The sequence below is a fragment of the Camelina sativa genome, chromosome 19 (assembly GCF_030686135.1).
Source record: "Camelina sativa cultivar CO46 ecotype springtype chromosome 19, ASM3068613v1".
Lineage (NCBI taxonomy): Eukaryota > Viridiplantae > Streptophyta > Magnoliopsida > Brassicales > Brassicaceae > Camelina > Camelina sativa.
In genome coordinates this window covers 10867198-10887014 of record NC_141898.1, presented here as the reverse complement: position 1 = coordinate 10887014, position 19817 = coordinate 10867198, and the positions used below count along the sequence as shown (strand labels likewise).

The 19817-nt window shown below is 34.3% G+C and overlaps 4 protein-coding genes across 12 annotated transcripts; 2 read left to right on the top strand and 2 right to left on the bottom strand.

The window, feature by feature from the left end:
- Window positions 1-990: 990 nt before the first annotated feature.
- On the bottom strand, window positions 991-3231 carry LOC104766037 (protein LATERAL BRANCHING OXIDOREDUCTASE 1-like). Its single transcript, XM_087500622.1, has 4 exons — window positions 2676-3231; window positions 2246-2493; window positions 1607-1934; window positions 991-1520 (listed from the first exon to the last, which is right to left on the bottom strand). Exons 1-4 carry the CDS (start codon window positions 2940-2942, stop codon window positions 1269-1271), a joined length of 1095 nt encoding a protein of 364 aa, XP_087356748.1. The 5' UTR covers window positions 2943-3231; the 3' UTR covers window positions 991-1268.
- A 7128-nt stretch (window positions 3232-10359) lies between these two features.
- On the top strand, window positions 10360-14120 carry LOC104767712 (F-box/WD-40 repeat-containing protein 1-like). Of its 7 annotated transcripts, none has more exons than XM_087500901.1 (5): window positions 10399-11660; window positions 12019-12226; window positions 12316-12431; window positions 12530-13198; window positions 13359-14120. In XM_087500901.1, exon 1 carries the CDS (start codon window positions 10421-10423, stop codon window positions 11621-11623), a length of 1203 nt encoding a protein of 400 aa, XP_087357027.1. In that variant the 5' UTR covers window positions 10399-10420; the 3' UTR covers window positions 11624-11660; window positions 12019-12226; window positions 12316-12431; window positions 12530-13198; window positions 13359-14120. The 7 variants fall into 7 exon arrangements, with proteins under 7 accessions (XP_087357028.1, XP_087357027.1, XP_087357026.1 ...); XM_087500900.1 differs by having other exon boundaries at window positions 12005-12226; window positions 13364-14120; XM_087500902.1 differs by having other exon boundaries at window positions 10360-10852; window positions 10995-11660; window positions 12005-12431; window positions 12530-14120.
- A 451-nt stretch (window positions 14121-14571) lies between these two features.
- On the top strand, window positions 14572-16601 carry LOC104766036 (uncharacterized). The gene is made up of 3 exons (XM_010489852.3): window positions 14572-15079; window positions 15210-15340; window positions 16111-16601. Exons 1-3 carry the CDS (start codon window positions 14914-14916, stop codon window positions 16396-16398), a joined length of 585 nt encoding a protein of 194 aa, XP_010488154.1. The 5' UTR covers window positions 14572-14913; the 3' UTR covers window positions 16399-16601.
- A 58-nt stretch (window positions 16602-16659) lies between these two features.
- Window positions 16660-19808, bottom strand: LOC104766035 (mitochondrial thiamine diphosphate carrier 1). Of its 3 annotated transcripts, none has more exons than XM_010489849.3 (8): window positions 19302-19808; window positions 18909-19071; window positions 18584-18700; window positions 18280-18391; window positions 17859-17986; window positions 17433-17585; window positions 17071-17223; window positions 16660-16973 (listed from the first exon to the last, which is right to left on the bottom strand). In XM_010489849.3, the coding sequence occupies exons 2-8, from the start codon at window positions 19038-19040 to the stop codon at window positions 16755-16757; spliced, it is 1014 nt and encodes a 337-aa protein (XP_010488151.1). In that variant the 5' UTR covers window positions 19041-19071; window positions 19302-19808; the 3' UTR covers window positions 16660-16754. The 3 variants fall into 3 exon arrangements, with proteins under 3 accessions (XP_010488151.1, XP_010488153.1, XP_087358231.1); XM_010489851.3 differs by having other exon boundaries at window positions 19458-19699; XM_087502105.1 differs by having other exon boundaries at window positions 18314-18391; window positions 19302-19646.
- Window positions 19809-19817: the final 9 nt, after the last annotated feature.

The window sequence follows — 19817 nt, the reverse complement described above, 5'->3', positions numbered from 1 at the left end:
TTGAATTCATCAGTATGTATGTAGACCCAAGCGCCCTGAGTAGAGCAGACTTATCGATTGGTCCAGCCGGTCCCAATTCGGGTCTAGCTCCGAATCTAAATTGGTCCGGTCCTATTTTGTGGTATCAGATAAAGTCGACTTATCTGGTTTTTGTCTTTATTAACACGTTCAACAAAGAGTTAAGAGGTTTAACTGTTGAAGTGACTCGTAATACGTATATAGAAAGAGACACACAGCACAGCAGACTCAAGTGGTGGTGGTGAATAAAAATGGGTGCATGTGCAACAGAAATTTCTGAACAAGTGATTATTGAGAGATTTGGCTTTTTCTAACAAAGTGAACAATTTGATTCTATACGAGAATGATTAAGTCGTAATCTTAGGTTAAATCATTTTGATATGATATTTTTTTTTGTTTGTTATTATTTTATGATTCCACCATTCAACCTGACGTGTAACCACCTCATCCTAGTGAATGCATTTCCAACTACTGTTTCCTTTTTTTTTTTTTGCCCCTTGGTTTATAGATTTTTGTTGCCTACTATTAATTTTTTAGAAGGGACAATAAGGAAGTAAGGACAAAGAAATAAGAACCGACAATACATTCTTATATTGGGGCTAATAATAATAATAATAATAGAGTTTATATCTTGTTCTTTGTAATATATAATGGAGCTTTTTGTCGTTTGGCAAAACAATTAAAATGATAATGGACCCTCACAGATTATTTACAAAATCAATGGCTCTGCTCTTTATTTGTCCTGTTTCTTGTGATTTTATCTTCCAAATTGTCCAATTAAATCTTTGAGCATTCTACTTCACATCCCGTGAAGGAGAAAACAAAATACCAAGATTTGATTACACTCATTTCGTGACAATATCTCTCTTGGAGACTAATAAATTGGATTTATATCCACTTAAAGATTTTATTTGTATTTTGTCAACACTTACGAAGATTATTTTGAAATAAGCTTAAATGATACACGTAAAATTATAATCAAGATAACATGGACGAACCGTTTAATATATCTGTGGGCATATACATAAACACACACCCAAATCCACCCACACAGATTATAAAATATTACAAGTTGTATCCACATTGGAGAATTTAATCATGACATTAAGAACCCTAGGTGGGGAACATTCCTATATACATTATACACACAAAAGTTCCAACAAATGATATTTCTTATTAAAGAAAGCAGATTAATTAAGTGGGTAACTAGTTAATGGAGGGTGGTGATAGGGTGAAATTAATAAATAAGTTTAATTGAGGATCTTGGCAAAATCAAGGGACTTCTTTCCTTGGAGCTTGTTGGAGACATAGTGATAACTATAGTCACCATGATTGTAACTTCTATACTTGCATGGGTTGGTCTCATCATCAACCAACTCACTCATTGGTTCTATTTCAACCTCATAGTTTGGTGCATAGAATGTCACTATTGTAAGCCTCTCCTTTTCCCTGTTTGTTACTGCCCTATGCTCCACACTCTTGTACTTGCCATTAGTTAGCACCTACATATATACACACACACACATTAAAATACTCCTTTTAAAAGTTTATATTAATAATTTTGGGAAATTGATGTAAGAAAATATACCTCAATGGTATCACCAATGTTGATGACAAGGGCATTGGGAAGAGGTAGAACAGGGACCCAAGTGTTGTCCTTGAGGATCTGAAGCCCAACACAACTGTTCTTGCTCTGTTGAAGAACAGTGAGCGCACTTCCATCAGAATGTGGGCTAAGTCCCAAGACAAGATCAGGACTTGAACATGGAGGGTAATAGTTCATCCTCACTGCTTGCACTGCCTCTCCAAACATCTCCTCAATTCTCTCTTCTTTTAGACCCAAGCTTATTGCTATGTACTTCAATAACCTCTTGCATAGTTTCCTTATTTCTTTTGAATAGTCTTCAAGATTTTCACTATAGAGAAAAAAAAACAATAATAATTGTTTAGTCAAATTGTTTTAGAAAAATGAATTAAAAATATTATTTTAGAAAATACCACTAATATACCCTTTTTAATTGCACATGATTGATTAATTAAAGCTTTTTAAAATTTATATCCTGATTTCGAACCGGGATAAACTATTTGAATTTACGCGCCATATGCTCACTAATTGTATACATATAATATGATGATCACTTAAAAATATTAGTTAAAACTAATTACGGAAATCGAAAACAAAGTTTAGAAGAGAAAAAAAAAAGTATCAAGGAAGACTTATTAAAACCTGAACCCGGCCGGTTTAGAAGGCCATAATTTGGGGTTGCGAATTTGTGGAGGATGAACACCAAGGGCAAACATGTTGCACCAGTCAAGTTTCTGATCTTCGGAGAATATGAAAGCTTGACCGTAACCTTGTACGGTCCCTGGCTCCATTGGATACTTCTTTTTCTCCTCCAATGGCATATCGAAGAACTCCGTTGCCACTTTCTCTATATCTTCCACGACTTCCACTTCGATCCCATGATTTATAACCTAAGTTGTATCAAAAAACCAATTATGAGATTCTTTGTGCTACATATGAATAGTCAAATATGTTTTCGCTTAGTACAAACAATTATCTTAGAAAATATTAAATATTTGTCAAAACTTGATTATTGGATATGACTTTGATATATAAACAATTTCTATGTCAAAATAAAATACCATGAATTTACCTGGAAAAATCCCCAGTCTTCACAAGCTTGTGAGAGCTTAAGAATCTCAAAGAAAAAATCATCAGAGTAGGGTTTAGAGAGCTTAGAGAGATCAATAACAGGAATCTGATGATGAAGATGGTGAGTCTTAAGAGAGGACACCACAACTCCTCTCTCATACTCTTCTCTAATAAATCTCTCAGGGACTTTGTTTGGTTTGGATTTCATGAGTTCTTGAACATCATCTATTTTCCCAACTCTGATAGAAGAAATAGGTAGAGGAGCCATATTGAAGCAAGCAAGACCCTGAAAGAGGTATAGATTTTTGGTTTTCTTGTTCTAATTGGTAATTTTGGAGTTTAGCAAAAACAAGTGGGCTCTTTGCTCTGTGAGTCGTGAGAGAGTGAGAGTCTGTACATTTATAGAAGAAATACTTGGAGCTCAGTGATGTTTATTATTGTTTGCATGTTGAGTGTTGTGGGTATAATTGAGTGTTGCAAGTTTTGTGGAGTGTGGGATCCATTTTGTGCACTTTCGAATTGTTTTCTGTATTTAATAATTAATTTCAGAATCAACCGTTGTTTAAGTTGCGTAATGCTATTATTTTATCAGTGATATCAATATTACCAATGCCGGAGGTAAGAAGGGATGAGGGGTCATTTGTTCCAACAAAATTAGTATATCAATTTTTTTAGTGTAAAGTTTATCGAATTTACTGAGAAATATATGGCTAATTACTAGTTTTTGACTGTAGTCAATTTGTATTCGAATTATTGTACCACATATCTACTCATATTATACGTGCGCATGCATGTTCCGTTAAATTATTATAATGTTTTTGTTTGAGAAATTAACGAAAAGGTGAATGAAACGATATGAGAGGTGACATTTTATCCCTACTTTAGCCTCTCTACGGAATAATTTATATGTAATAGGTGCGGTAGCTAGGTATGTGTGTACGATGATGAAAAAACTAAAACGAAATTCGATTGACAAATTCATTTCTGAATGCATAGCACCAAATTATGAACATAAATATATCTTATACTCCATCATTTTCAAAATATACAATGTTTTAAGTGAAAACACATAGATTAAGAGAAATAACTACTTTAAAAATTTTTTAAATAAGATTAAATAATATAAAATAATAAACTAATTTAAAAATTGCATAAAATCTTAAAAACACCTTATATTATAAAATGGAGAGAGTTACATGTTTTTCTTACTTTTTATAACATTTAAATGATAAAATAATATGTAAGAGAGTCATAGGATCAGTGTTTTAGGAAAAATCTAGCAAAAGAAAGATTCGTTAAGTTTTACTTTATTGACGCCACGGTACACGAAATGAGACAATAATGCTTATAACTAAAAGTCAAGTTTCTTGAAAATTCAGTTTTCCTAAAGTTTGCCTCATTTTTTTTTTCTCTTTTCCAAAAGCAAATGTAGACCAATTATAGTTGAAATTCACCTAACGTGCCAATTAGCTAAATTAATCAGAAAAACCATAGTAAGTTTTATTGACATCTAAACTCGAATCCATAGTCTCATATATATTAAGTACGTTCCATCGACGCCCCATCGTATATTTGTTATTTGGGATTCATGCAATCATTAATTAGTTCTATAAATCACATTGCTTTTATCCACAACTGATACTTCTTTAAGTTGAATAGTATTATTGAAGTCAAATTTGAATTTTAGTCAAGCTGAACTCTTGGTTCATTATCTATTATTAGACCAAACCCAAAATTAAGTCCAAGTTAAAGTTCCTCTAAAAATCTTCTTTGTTGAATAACTAGATATTCATTTAGAAAAATCTAGATATTTTTCAAACAAAAGTCTAGAGAGTACGGCTGAATGTTTTAGAGATTAGTTAGGCTAAAAATTGTTAGATATAATTGTAGTTTTTTGGAGTATTAAATTATTTTTCTTTCCTCAAATTTTTTTTTTATCAAGTTGAATAAGTAGATTCAGAACAATGAAAATATTTTTCTTATATTCACAAGTTCTTTAAAGTGTGTCTCTTAAATTTTTCTAAGTAGTCTTCCAAATTCTTCTCATACCTGGTTAGAGTGTTTATTCTCTTGGTTTCTTTGGTTTTTCGAATATTATACGGTCTTTTACTAATGCTATATAAACACTATAATATATTTTTTTTACAATTATACAACTTACAGCTACGGCTGTATTCATAGTGTCCAACTTCATGCTCGGTTAAAAGGCCAATAAATCTAAAATGAAACACATCACTTGCACTTAGTTTTTAACCAAAAATCTTATTTAACGAGAACAAACCAGCGATCTAGTTTATGATGATGGTAAGCTATATAGATAAAGCATCTCAAAGAAACATATGTAAGAATAGGTTACGTAGAGTACCTACTATATTATTCTACATACGTGTATTGAACTTGAAGGGTCACAAAAGTGTAGAAGTTGTGGTGACTGAATTTCAACTTACCAACCGATGTCTTAATTTGGGAGTCTCTTTACTCGCAATTGAAACTTGTACGTCTCTCTCTCGACCACGAGGGTTGAAGATCAAAGTAGACTACAACCAAATGGGGAATAAGTACAAAAATATATTAGAAAAAGAAGTTTCAACAAGAAAAAGAGAAAAAGAGAAAAAGAAAAGATCACACTAAATGTGGAGAGGGTGAGCTTGAGGATATTAAAAATTGTAGGGTTGAAAAGAAGAAAGTGGGTACGTTAAGGTAGGGGCCATGTTATGTGTTTATGAGTTTGAGAGAGATAGTGATGTGCCGACCAAATCTAGTGATCTTCTCGTCGCACTTCATTCCCACATTGTGCCTTCCTCTCTTTTTCTTTCTTTTATCTTTGTTTTTCTTTCTCTTTTGCTACTTTACTATAGTATTTTTTCAAAGTGTATAACATTTGACTCAACAACCAAAAACTCAAACTAAAATGTCTTTTAACAAATTAGAATTATTTTAACCATCCATTGGATTATACGTCAACACACGAGAATGTCTAGTTAGAGACAATAAAGAGGTGCATTGAAATTTAGAGGAATCTTTTCAGCTTTTTGACGAAATGTTTAGAGGAATCTTTTTATTACAACTTGTCTATCTGTGGGAGGAGAAAAAAATGAGAGAAAACACCAATAATATTAGCTTTTCCGAAGAAAGAGGAATATGCCTGTTTTGCTATCATTATTATGTCTATTGACGAAAACGCAAAAGCTTAGTACTGACTTAAGCAAACATCTAATTTACAAGAATGGTAAACACGTAATAAAACAACATTTGTTCTTTTGTGGACCTTAATTATATACTCAAAGAACCAAATAATACTATTTTTTTGGCCACTGAAACTTGAAGAACTAAGAGAATATCCATTGGACCATTATTGCAACATTAAACCAAATTTATAGACGAGTTCATATAACGGAAACTAAACTACCTTTAGAAACACGGTTTAAGAATTTGTTAGAAGCTACCGGCCTTCATGTCTTCTCAATATACTAAAGAACAGAAAAGTTTTGAGGCTTGAACACACTACATGCTTCATACAACAACAACAACGACAACAACAACAAAAAAGTATCAGTTTATATGGCACAATAAGTAAGAGAATGGTTAGGTAATAAGAAGGGATCTCAGTCTGTCCTTACTCCTTAGCTCGACGCAATCTCTAAACATCCTTTAATAAACCCATCTACCATTAACTGTTTTCTAGCCAACGCACAACAGGCTACAACCTGCTGGACTCAGTAATAGGCTAGTTAGTAATAGTAGTATATTATTAGTGTCCCTTCTTATTACCTAACCATTCTCTTACTTATTCACCTGAACTTCTTCAAGTACCTAAAAGCTTGAGCACCTGAACTTCTTCAAGTAAGTAATCCACTATGTTTTCGGCTTTTCCACCTTTCGATCATTCAAGTTTTAGTGTTGGGCTTCTTCTTGGTTCAGTATCTATTTAACTTATATATTGGTTTTGGGCTATTGTAACCTTTTATCGTATAGTACAATTTATTTTCTTTATTTGAATTTTGTTAATACAGTAAAGCCTCTATAAATTAATAAGATCGGAACCATGAAATTTTATTAATTTATAAAAGTTTTAATTTATCGATAAATTAATAATCATTAATTTATCGATAAATTAATATTTTATCAATTTATGAAGAGATTTTCTCATTTTCATATTAAAAATTGTCTATAACAAAATAAGATATTTTTGTTATCATTCACATTTTTAAAGAATTTTCTTAATTTATAATTTTGTTTATCATAATAGGATGACTGTCAATTGTTTAATAGATTATCTAGGTAAAAATGATAAATGTTAGAAGTTTAGAGTTTAGAAAAAATTGTTACTACTATCCTTCATGGTAATGATGAAGTCGCAGAAAATATTGCGGTACCTTTAAAACCAATTACTAAAGAAGCAATTATCACATCTATGACTCTTCACAATTTATGGATGAGATTTGGAAATACAACAATGAAAAAATTAGAGATGAGCTCCAACAAAAAAGCAAATTCAAGAATAGACAAACAACAATAGAATCATATTTCGCTATATTTTCTTAGATATATATATATATATATATCAGTTTATATGATTATTAATTTATGATATTGATGGGACCATATTCTTACATAGGATTTCTAAAAAATTATTATCTTATTATTTTATCGAAATGTGTCATTTTTTACACCGGTCCAACTTGGGACCGGAAGAATTTATTAATTTATAGCGAGTATTAATTTATAGAGGTTCTACTGTAATAACTTCACCTACTTTTTTCATGCAAGTATGTTGTCAATTTGTCATTAACCTAACTAACTCTGTTTTTAATGTCGTTTCCCTGTTATGCGTAATATATAATTTGCATTTTTCTTAATTAAGTTGCAGATAACAGTTAGTTTGTTCTCAAAAAATTTAAAGCTCTTAACTAACATTTCTGAGACTCATATATGATATATGAACAACTTTCAAAACGCATCTTGCAAATTTGAAAGGAAAAAAATATCATAGTCGAGTCACTAGGAAAATGACTTGAGCTTTCATGGAAAATAAATAATATTTCAAAACATAATTCATTTTATTTTAATTGCTTCATTTATCTATTTTAGTTTTCTAGAACTAGACAAGTTGAAATGTTGGTCCACACCATCTTTTACTATACACTATAAAATATACATATACTAGATAAGGATCCGTCCGATGTACATATTTAAAGTTTTGTAAATAAAATAAAATTTAATACAAATCTATTAAAATTTATTGTACGTTATTTATAATTTTATTGTTATAATACACTGATCTATATCTATATACAAATCTTTTATGTATGTTATCCATTAAAAGTGTATTTTTTATACCTAGGTATAATGTATGTTAAAATATATTATTTACCACCATCTAGAAAATATCTATATGAGCAAATTAAGCCAACTATTATATGTCTCTTTACTTTCACTTTTGCATAGTTTCTTTAATCACTAAAATTGTTGGTTCAAAATACATTTTGAATAAAAAATAAATTACATCACAATAGTGTATGATTAACCATGGAGAGAACCTCAGTTCTGCTCTCCTCCCTTATGGAGAGAACCTTGCGTCCAACCTCCTCCACCATTGAGAGAATCTTCGCTCGCCTTCCTCCCTTGGGAAGATAACCTTGCGTCCAACCTCCTCCACCTTCCTCCCTTGGGGAGATAACCTTGCGTCCAACCTCCTCCACCATAGAGAGAACCTCGGCTCTGCCCTCATCCTATATGGGGAGAACATGTTCACGTCTTTTAGCTATCTCAAAGTGGCTTGCTGCAGCAATCAATGAAACTAAAGATCCTTTTCCATCGTCACAAAATATTTTGATAGTAACTAATGTTATATTTTCCAATGTATTCATGGAGTTTCTTTTACACACCATGATGTAGCCTCTGTCTCCAAGCTCCAATGGATCTATCAACAACGATTTATGTTTTTTTAATCTATCTATGTTTGCTGTAGGCTTGTGTTTGATTAGCCTATTTTATCCAACCATTAGGTTGATGACCTTATCCTCTTTATCTTCTTTTGAGATTGAACAAATGGTAACAATTATGTTTGCCCCAAAAAAAAGGTCTATGACCAACCAATCAAGATTAAGAATTTATAAGAAATTAATTTGACATAATTAATGAAATAATAGAAAATTATAAGCACGGTAATATATAAATCTCAAATAATTCAAAGATGAACATATAAATTAAATAAAACAATCTAAAACTACTACAATAAATTTTTAAAAACATTATTAGAAAAAGAAGATGCATATATTAATCTTACATTTTTTTTGGTCACCATATTAATCTTACCTATTCCAAACTGAAAAAGTAAAAAAGTATGAGTATATTTTGATTTTAAAAAATAAAGAAAAATTTTCTTCCAATTAAAAAAGTTTAACTAATAGAACAAAGTTGAAAGCAATAATTTTGTTAGATGAATAATATGAGACGATCTATGTTTATATAGAAGTGAGAATTTACATTTTTTAGAATTAATAATTTTCTATATATTCCCTTTCCTATTTTATGAGAAAATTTCTTCAAATGAGCTCATTGTTTTTTAAAAAATTTCTTGCTTCCCATTTTCTTGTAAGACGTACTATTAGACGATAAAAACTCTTTCTGGTTAGTTGATCTAGTGTTAACAAAGTTTTTTTACCAAGAAAAACAAAGCTAATCAAAATTATTAAGTTTGGTGAAAAATATGTCATCATCTATTTGCTTATATAGAGACGTGTATTTACAATCCTTTTTCTTTTAGGATTAACAAAGTTTTTTTAATATAATAAGATTACAATTATCTTATGCATCGGTTTACCAAGCTTAAAAACTGTAATTTCTGATCGTTAAAATTGACACGTGTCATGATCTGATGTGTTACTAACTTAGATATTTAATTGTTAAAACTGACACGTGTCACGTGAACTTTTAACTTGCTTTATATTTAGTTGATCTAGTGTTAACAAAGTGCTTTTACCAAGAAAAACAAAGCTAATCAAAATTATTTAGTTTGGTGAAAAATATGTCATCATCTATTTGCTTATATAGAGGTGTATGTATTTACAATCTTTTTCCTTTTAGGATTAACAAAGTTTTTTTTAATATAATAAGATTACAATTATCTTATGCATCGGTTTACCAAGTTTGAAAACTGTAATTTATGATCGTTAAAATTGACTTGTGTCACGATCTGATGAGTTACTAACTTTGATATTTAATCGTTAAAACTGACACATGTCACGATCTGGTGAACTTTTAAATTTGATCTATGATCGTTAAAACTAACACGTGTCACGATCTGATGAGTTACTAACTTTGAGAACCAAGCTTTATATAATAAGATATATGTATATATATATATATGTGTATATATATATATATGTATATATATATTATTTTAAAAAAAATCATTTAAAAATATCTTAACACATACATGATTACATTTCTCCTCTTTTATTCCAAGAAGAAATGTATATTTCACCTATGTTAGTTAAAACTTAAAAGGGGACTAAATCTTATCTATATAGGCAACTATAGGAAATTGACCAGAACTTTTGAAGGAAAATATATATATCAGATTTTTTTCTTTACTTTACTTTCTTTAATTGCTTTTTCCATCTATTTTAGTTTTGTAAAATTAGACAATATATATGAGTCTATGACACATGTCGCTCCGCGCCATCTTCATTTCCAAATCTTTTGAATTAGACAAAAAAATGTTTTAACTCTTTTAATACGATGGTGTGGTTCCAATCAAACACACATCTATCTATTCACAAAGATCCAGAATCTGTACCTCTCCACTCCATAGCCATGGATTCAAAAGTGTGTTCATTGTTGCCTTTTGAATTGCTGGAAGAGATACTTTGTAAGGTTCCAACTAAGTCTCTTATACGACTCAAGTTAACGTGCAAACAATGGCTCGCTCTGTTCAAAGACAAGAGATTCATTTACAAGCACTTAGCTCTCCTCCAGGAACATATCATACGGACCAATCATATTCATATGGTTAGGATCATCAACCCGGTAAATGGAGCTATCTCATCTTTATCACTTCCACACGAGTTTGAGCTTAAATCTGAGATTCATGCTATGATTCACTGCGATGGATTAATGCTGTGCATCCTAGAAGTGGGTCCGGTTGCATTGTGGAACCCATGTTTGCAAAAGGTTAGATGGATCAAGCCCCTGATCAGTTCTTACCCTGGTTGTTATATCTATGGCATTGGATACGACGGTTTGTCTCGGGATGGGTACAAATTCTTGAGGTTTGTGAATGGTGTTTTTACCACTAACGAGTACTCAAACACAGGGTTGGACAAACCAGAGGTCTACATCTACGACTTCAAGTTGGATTCTTGGAAAATTATTAAAGTTTCTTTGGATTGGCATGTGGTTTCGCGTTGTAGAAGTGTGTCCCTCGAAGGATACATGTATTGGGTTGCTAAATGGAATCGTAAACGCGACATGTTCATCCAATGTTTCAACTTCTCCACAGAGACATTCGAGCCCTTGTGCAGTCTTCCCTTTGATTATGGTGAAGATGATGTTGTAGATTTATCAGGTTTCAAAGGAGACAATCTTTCTTTGTTACACCAAAGCAAAGAGACATCAAAGATTGAGGTATGGGTTACAAACAAGGTCAAGAACGGGGCGAGCACCTCATGGACCAAGTTCTTTAGTGTGACTGATCATCTCCTGGTATTGAGATCTGTTGACAATTTTGCTAATCCGGTGCATTTCATTGATAAGAATAATAAGATCGTAGTATGTTGTGAGGAACTAGTGGCAGATAGGAATAACGTAGCAGTCAACATTTACCTAATTGGAGAAGGTGAGATCATAAGACAAGCTGAGATAGAGCGACATCAACGGGGTTTTAGTTGGCCTTTTGTCTCCGGCTATGCATATCTTCCAAGTCTTGTTCCGGTTCCAACATAGGAGGATCATCATAAACCGAATAAAACATTTACATAAGGTTGTTTTTTGATCTTTGTTTTCATTATTAAAATAAAAATTTCCCAACATGTTATAAATTAGTCATGTGAGTTTATTATTAACGTAAAACCGATTTCTTTGATATTCGGTTCATAAACCATGAATTTAATAATAAAAGACTTGATGTTTTTGTTTTGTACGTACTTCTGCCTCACTGAGGCCCGATGCAAATATATTGGTGTGTATTAGTATCAACCATGTGCTTGGTTTCTTGGCCAAAAAAAATAGAAAACAAGAAAGCATAATACATTCTTTAGGATATTAGTGTCAGTGCAACCAAACTTGCATAAGGTTTTTAAAACGCTTATTAAACTGATCGTGCAGTGATGGAATTTCAGAAGGCAGCACATGGGTCTGGTTGGGGTGCAGATTATTCCGCTGTCTCCATATTGCGTAGATGACTGACTGGCAAACCAATTGGCGAAGGGTTGACGGCGACCTTTCAGTGCCGTTATTCATCCAATAGACCAATTGATGCCATGAGCCAAGGCTGGTAGATGGCAGGTCCAATTTCCTACTTACAGAGTGCCAAAGGAAATGGACGAAGTAGGTGATCTCGGGTTCCGGTTGTATGGAGCAGAGACCACATGCAGAGTTAATATTCATTCCCCACCTGACCAGTCTTGTCTTTGTAGGAAGGCGATCCAGATTAGCAATCCACATATGAAATGCATGCTTCAGCGTAGCCCCTTTGAACCAAACAGTCTGATGCCAGTTGACAACCTCTACTCATGGTCTCAGAGCCTTCCAGGTTCGTGATGACGAGAAGCCATTACATTTTTTATTATCCATTGTCCACGTATATGAATCCGGTCTTAGAGAAGCATTTGGTTTTCTTATGGTGGTTAGGTGGACATGGAGTTGGAGGGCCTGCTCAGAATGTGGGTCAGCAAGCTTCCATCCAGCTGCATCACAAGCATTTGCCACTGTGGCTTGTAGAGGAATCCTTAAGTCTCTAGGGCCTTGATTACTGATATATTTGATTAGCGGACCAAAAGGGGTCCAGTTGTCAAACCATAAACTTGATATTCTTCCATTTCCGATCTTGCACATAATAAATCTTTCAGCCAAGATTCTCAACCTTAGGAGACACTTCCAGTTTCAAGAGTCTGAGACTGTTTCTGATTGATCCCAGAAGCTTGTTACCTTGCTAAAGTTGTGGAATTTGTGTCAGGCGACCCACAACAAGTCATTTCCGGAGAAAAACCACAACATCCTAGACATAAAGCTCTATTCCAAGTAGCAAACCTTCTAAGACCAAGCCCTCCTTCAGATCTAGGGAGGCAAACTTGGGACCAAGCTATCTTTGTGATTCCTTTTTTATCAGTTTTGCCCGACCATAGGAAATGGGAGCAAAGAGACTCAATTTTCCTAATGCAGCCCAACCGAAGGATGAATGTGGAGATCCAGAAGTTAACAAGGCCTGAGATTTGTGAAGTAATCAACTGAACTCTACCAACGAAGGAGAGTGATTTGGTTGCCCAATGTTGAATTTGGCTTTGAGTTTCTCGATTAGAGGTGCGTACTCTGCAACTTTTAGCTTCCTGCTCATCAAAGGCAATCCCAAATATCTGATAGGCAACAATCCAGACGTGAAACCGTAGCTTGCCAAGGCATTGACTTCGACTTGAGTCAGACCCGCATGCAAGATCTGAGTTTTTTCTCTGTTCATGTGTAGGCCAGACCATCTTGCAAAATCCTCCAACGTTTCATAGATACCGTGCAAAGACGAGTTGTCCCCATCAAAGAAGATCATCACGTCGTCGACAAACATTAAGTGGGAGATTTCCACTTCTGAGGTTCTAGGATGATAAGAGATGTATCCTGATGTGTACCTTGACCAAAGCAGACCCGAGAACACCTCCATGGCAAGCACGAACATGTATGGTGACATTGCGTCTCCTTGTCTCAAACCCTTTGTGCTCTTAAAAAAACCTCCTGTGTTGCCATTCACTATGACTGAGAAGCTAGCTGTGGATAAGCATTCTTGGATCCATCCAATGAATTTCTCTGGAAAGTTAACAGCTCTAAGGGTAGAGATAATGAAGTCCCATCTAATTGACTCAAATACCATTCTCAGGTTGACCTTCAGCATTGCGCTTGGGGGTTCAGTTTTCTTGTTGTACCCATGTACAATCTCAGTTGCGAGTAAGACATTCACCAACAACAAGCGGCCTGGCATGAAAGCAAATTGAGCATGGCTTATTACCGAAGGCAAGATGGCCTTGAGTCTTCCAGCCAATAAATTTGAGATGACTTTGTAGACTGTATTCATATAAGAAATTAGATGTAAGTCTGAGACAAAGGAGGCGTTAGGGATTTTGGGAATAAGAACCAGATTTGTTGCATTCCACTGTTTAAGTAACTGTCCTGAGGTAAAGAACTCTTCATATAAGCTAGTAAGCTACTTAAAAGGGCCATATTGTTTTTGGTTTTCTGCTATATGCACAACAATGAACAAGTACTCACAAATGTAGCATCTTGTCTTTCTAAAAAATGACTATACTCTAGCTTCAATAAGCATACCCATAGAAGAATTAAACCATCAAGAGAGCTATTAAAAAAAAAAAAAACTCACGTGTAGATATTTAGATACCAATTAGTATAAGTTTCAGCCTGAAATTCAATAATAGAAAACTTTCAATGCTTTTTCTACAGAGTTAGAGCTCTTTCACTATGATTTTAATCATACACATGCATAGTAGAAAAATCATCAGCTTTCTACAGATTTCGAGAGATTATCTTGTGTTTGAATCTGGAATTCTCCAGGTTATTTCTAAAAATATAAATTTTTTAATGATGGGTGGGTTTGCCAATTTGGTCTGTTGTCTTTTGGGCCCATTATAGATTTCACATTTTTAAAAAAGTTTTATCAAAAAAATAAGGTTCTTGCTTCTGATGTTCAGTGAGCGAGTTCGATTCCCCCCAGGAGTAAAAAAATAAAAGGAAGAACAAAAAAGCAGTTTTGTGTCTGTGAAAGCGGGCGCGTGTAACCCTTGCAACACGAACACGTTCTTCCTTCTTCTCTCTGCCTCCTTCAGAAACATGGAAGAACAACACAGCTGAGAAAGCTTCTTCCACTAACCGTTGCTTCGATTTCATCCCCTCATTGTTAATCATCGGGATGCAGCGAAACAAACCTATTCGATTCTTGTCTTCATACATTTAAAAATCTGTTTGCGTCTGAAAGAGAGTGGGGGCTGTGTTAACTTTACTCTCTGTGTGTGGTAGTAATGGGTCAGCAATTGCGTCGAGCTGTTGGTAAAATCAAAGAAGTTGAGAGATCAACACCATCTTCTACATCAAGGGTCGTCGTTGATCGGAGATCGCTTCCTACGGAGGAGCTCACCGCTGTGAAACCATCTCCGTCTACTGCAGCCGTTGATGGTGTTTCTTCTGGTATAAACCCTAAATTTTTTCGCATTTGGGTATTCTAAAGTTTTCACATTTCTCTTAAAAAGAATTAATTTTTGCAAGAAAGGTTGGGTTTTTTTTTTTTAATGTGAATTTGGGGTTTGTATTTGTTAAGATAATAAAGGGAGAAGAACGAGTGAGGAGGATAATGTTTTAGAGGAACGAGACCCAAAGTATGATACAATGCTGAACCAGATGGTTGGGAGAATAAAGGCTAAACCTGGAGGCAAAGCTGAGATGGGAGAGGTTCGTTTCCCTCTTTCCTTTTTTGTCTGTTGTTTGATTTTGATGCATTGATTCGATTGGATTCTCATCAGGACAAGTATTTGCTTTTGAATTTTTGTGATATTGATCCATCTGAGTAGCTGCATTGAAGTTAATGTCCATCCTTTTTATTGATACATAGCTTTAGAGTTTGTAGTTATGTAGCTGTTGAGAACGGTATGAGAACTCGTTTTGTTGTATAGTTCACATTTTGTGGAGTTTCTGGTGTTATTCATGTAATGGTCTTGTGACTGAGTGAGTTGAAGGTGATAAGTGGGTGAATTAGGAAGGTTGTATGAACAGTGATGAGTTGACTCCTAACTATGTTGTAGCAGTTTTGGGATTATATGTTGAAGGTTTAACTACATGCTGTTAGATGGGACTTAACATCAATATAAATTCTAGAGTAACTGTTGTATGTCGTGTAACCAGATTAGGAAATCTTTGGATATATGTATTGTGTCACTCCAATGGGATAGTTACTAAAATTAGTGGCATAAGGAAGAAGGAATCAGATTTTGTCACATTTTTTTGCTGTTGATCTTCACGCTGATAATGCTTGGTGCTGTAGATTAGGTTGAGAATAAGAAATGAAATGTGGAAATGTAGATAATAAAAAAGGGGATTATGAATTTGAAATAATCTTTGTGAGTGGTTGTAGACTTGTAGTTGCGGGTTTTGGTCTTTTCTGTGTTTTAAGTCCAAGACAAATCTATCCGTATAAACAATGTTAAGATTTGTGATATATATAGGCATCCGTAGTGGAAACATCGAAAAGACCACTCCCGAAGCTCCGGAACACAACTCCTGAATCAACAAGGTATGAGGAAAACCTAGTGCCTCAAGGAACGTTGAACATAGCACAAGTGCGACATATCATGCTTCTCTACCAGGGCAAAGCTCAAGATCACAACGGTTCAATGAGTGTGAACGAGATAGCTGAAAAGTACCGGATTGATGTCTCTCAGGTCCAGAAGATCACCCAGTTCCTCTCTTTGCCTACAGAGGTTACTGATAAGCAGAAGAAAGAATATGAATGAAGTAAAGTGGCTGTGTTCGTTCATACTTAGAACTGGTTGGTTTCTTTTGTCCTTGCCGGTTTTAGAAAGTTTTGTGCGTCGATGTGTAACACAGAACGAGAGATGACGTTGACTTCGTTTTTTTTCTTTTCTGTAAGCAATAATGTCAAACAGTGTAGCTAAGAATACAAGCTTTTGTCAATGAAGCCATGATTCTTTGAAAACAGCAGTAACACAATTTACTGATATAAATGAAAAGATTTAGTGAAAATCTACTGTTCCTAGTATGAAAGAGTTTGCATTATTGGGGTCTGTTCAAACAGTGGGGAATCTTATACGACTTACTCAATAGCAAAAAAAGAATAAGATTTACAAGTTCATGTCAAATTTGTCTCAAACCAATCGGATGCAAGTTCATAGGCTACAAATGTTACAGCACCAGCAGGTGCGGCTTTAATGGTCGATGGAACAATGCCTTTATAAAGACCGTGCCAACCTTCTGTTCTTAATATCTGCCCTAAAGCATCAAACATGTTCTTGTAAGCATTTATCTCTACTCGGGCTCCATATTTCGGGTCTCGTTGCAGACCTTCGACCTGCAGCACAAACATTCTCAGATTAAACCTTGATTATTAAATGCATTCAGAAAATAGTAACTACAAAACAAACGGAAGTTAATAACAAGATACTAACCTGAAATCTTTTCTTGACAACATCGAGTGGATGACAAACAAGTTTAGAAATGGTACCAGCAGCTAAACCGCAAAGGAAGAGCTGAAAGCTCGAAAGGCTATTATTTTGATTATCAGAGCCTGAAGAAGAAGATCTGTGCCGCTGATTATAGACCTAAAGCAAAATGAATACCATCAGTGAGATGCGAAGTCCAAAATGCAGCTCAAAGATGAGATGTTTAGTCCAAATAGAGCTTAAAGATAATCTGGTGTACAGAATACAGTGAATAGAACTATTTGTGGTGGAGGCAAAGGTGTATATCTATGGAGTTGTATACTCCAAAGGAAACAAAGACTGAAAACGTTCATGAAGCTATGGCTTACCATACTCCACCGTTTAAATGTGTCATAAGTGCCAAACTGCAGACCAGCATAAGGAATGATCTCGATCAAAGTTGGGGACAATCCTGCATACAACCCTTTGATTCCACGAGTTTGCACTATACTCATAAATGCTGATCTCATATTTGGATATACCTACCCAAAAGAAATTTGATTTAACAATCTTCAAGAATTGATACTAACTCAAGTACGATACATGAGTAAAATAATCAAACTTTTTATAAAATTTCAGAGAGAGCAGAGAGGATAACTTTCTTAGAAATGATTATTTATGTTAACAAATTCTCAAAAATTTTCATTTTCCTTTCTTTCTCCAAGTATATCATTGACTTTGAAGGAATAAAAGTTACAGAGAAGAGAGAACCCACAATAATGTCATCACATACTTTTACAGAAGAAATATCGTACCTTTGGCTCACCCTGTGAAGCCAATACAGTCCGCAATAGGTCAAAGGGATATGATCCGACTGTCGCTGCACACCCTGCTAGTGCTCCACTGATGTAAGAAAGATAAGGGCTCAGTTGAGCATGATTTTCTGCAGAACACCAGAAATTAGAATTCCAAAAACAGCATGCTAAAGTTTCTCTCTTAATTATTTCTGAAACATTGTGAAATGGATATTTCTTGTAAGACTATTGTAACATGTAGATGAATAGTAAAACCAAGTCATCTTGCCCAAAACAGCTCCTTCAAAGGAGTTAAATTACATGAAACTCAGAACATACAAGTACAAGAACCACATCATATATATACTGCAAGTCATTATTTTCACGGGATTACATACAAATAAGGATCCACTAACAGATCCAGTAAAAGTTAGTGATGTACCAGCCTTTGATGAACCAGCGGCAAAAGACTTCACCTTATGTAGAACTGCAAATTGTATAGATGTATATGGCACAACCATAAGTAAAGCTGGGACATTTCCCCGCCAAAAACCCTGCCAGAAGCAACTTTAATTAAAATTCAGAGTGTCTGTAAGCCATGAGTATGATGAAAACAATCTCTGATGAAGTCTAAGAAAACCATTTGTGTGGGTTTATTGAATCGGTGACAACATGATTACAAGAAAATACAACAGCTTACACCTTCAGAAGAACTATGTCTAATGATATCAGCTTAGAAGACTTACCGATAAACCTTCCTCTCTAAATATTTCCTTCGCTGTTCGAAACAACCCATTATACTTTGGTTTCACTGGAGATTCATTTTTAGTCAGAGCCCATGAAACTGTAGGCTCCAACTGAACCTGAAAATTACAACAGTTTCACTTCATTGACCAATGACCATCCTATTGCTCTTAATTTCTCAAAACCAAAGACTTTTGACATGTTAAACTTATGCAAGCAAACTCTAATATAATCTATGCTCCTCTTTTTTTTATAGTCACAAAACATATGTGCTGATGTGCATAATCTAAGCCCACAAAAGCCAATGAACTAGACTCTTTAACTTACCTGAAATCTAATCTTGATAACGTCAAGAGGAGAGGTCACCATCCGTGAAATGGCACCAGCAACAGCACCAGCGGACGCATCAATCACAGCACGTTTTATCTGTCCAGGCTCCTCTAACTCTGTACCACTCATGATCTCAAGCTCCTTGCAGTTACCTTCTTACCTAAGATCATTGAATCAATCAACATCAAGAAGATGGCTATACACATATCAATTGTCAAAAACATATAAACAGTTGTAGAATTCATTACATATCCTCTAAAGCTGAGTCTATCATGCCTAAAACAGAGGAATTAGAAACTAGTGTTTGATCATATGTGGAATTCAACTTATAAAGGTTTAGAATCAGTGAATATTACGATAAAACTTATCGGAAGACAATAAAAACTCAACCTTTATTGTAATTCTCCGGCGAAACTATGTGAGGGAATTACAATGTAGAGAAATCGATTATGAAAGGTGAAATTTTTTGGGAAACCGGAAAGAAGTATTCGTTGTGACTATATCAGGTAAATGAAAGAAGAGGAGCAAACAGGGAGGGATATATACAAGAAACTAGCCACCATGAGAGAGCTTATCCGAAGCTTTTAGAATTTAGAGTAAAAAAAACAGAGGACTCTGTTCTGTTACCGCCATTGATTGATAGGGATCTCAGAACATGTTAGCTCTGAAGAGGAAGAAGAAGAACAATCCGTGAGCTACCAATTAAAAAAAAAAAACAAAATTCATTAATTTAACAAAGAAAAACAAAACAGCGTCTATCTATTCTAATCTATTAAGAAAGCAATAACACTAAAATAAAATAAAAAGGAAAACTTTAAAATTTGTGGTTCTACAAAACGTTGTAAAAGCATGGACCTTGCAAATTTGCTTTAAGCGTCATCAACTTCCAACAACAACAAGTGGAAT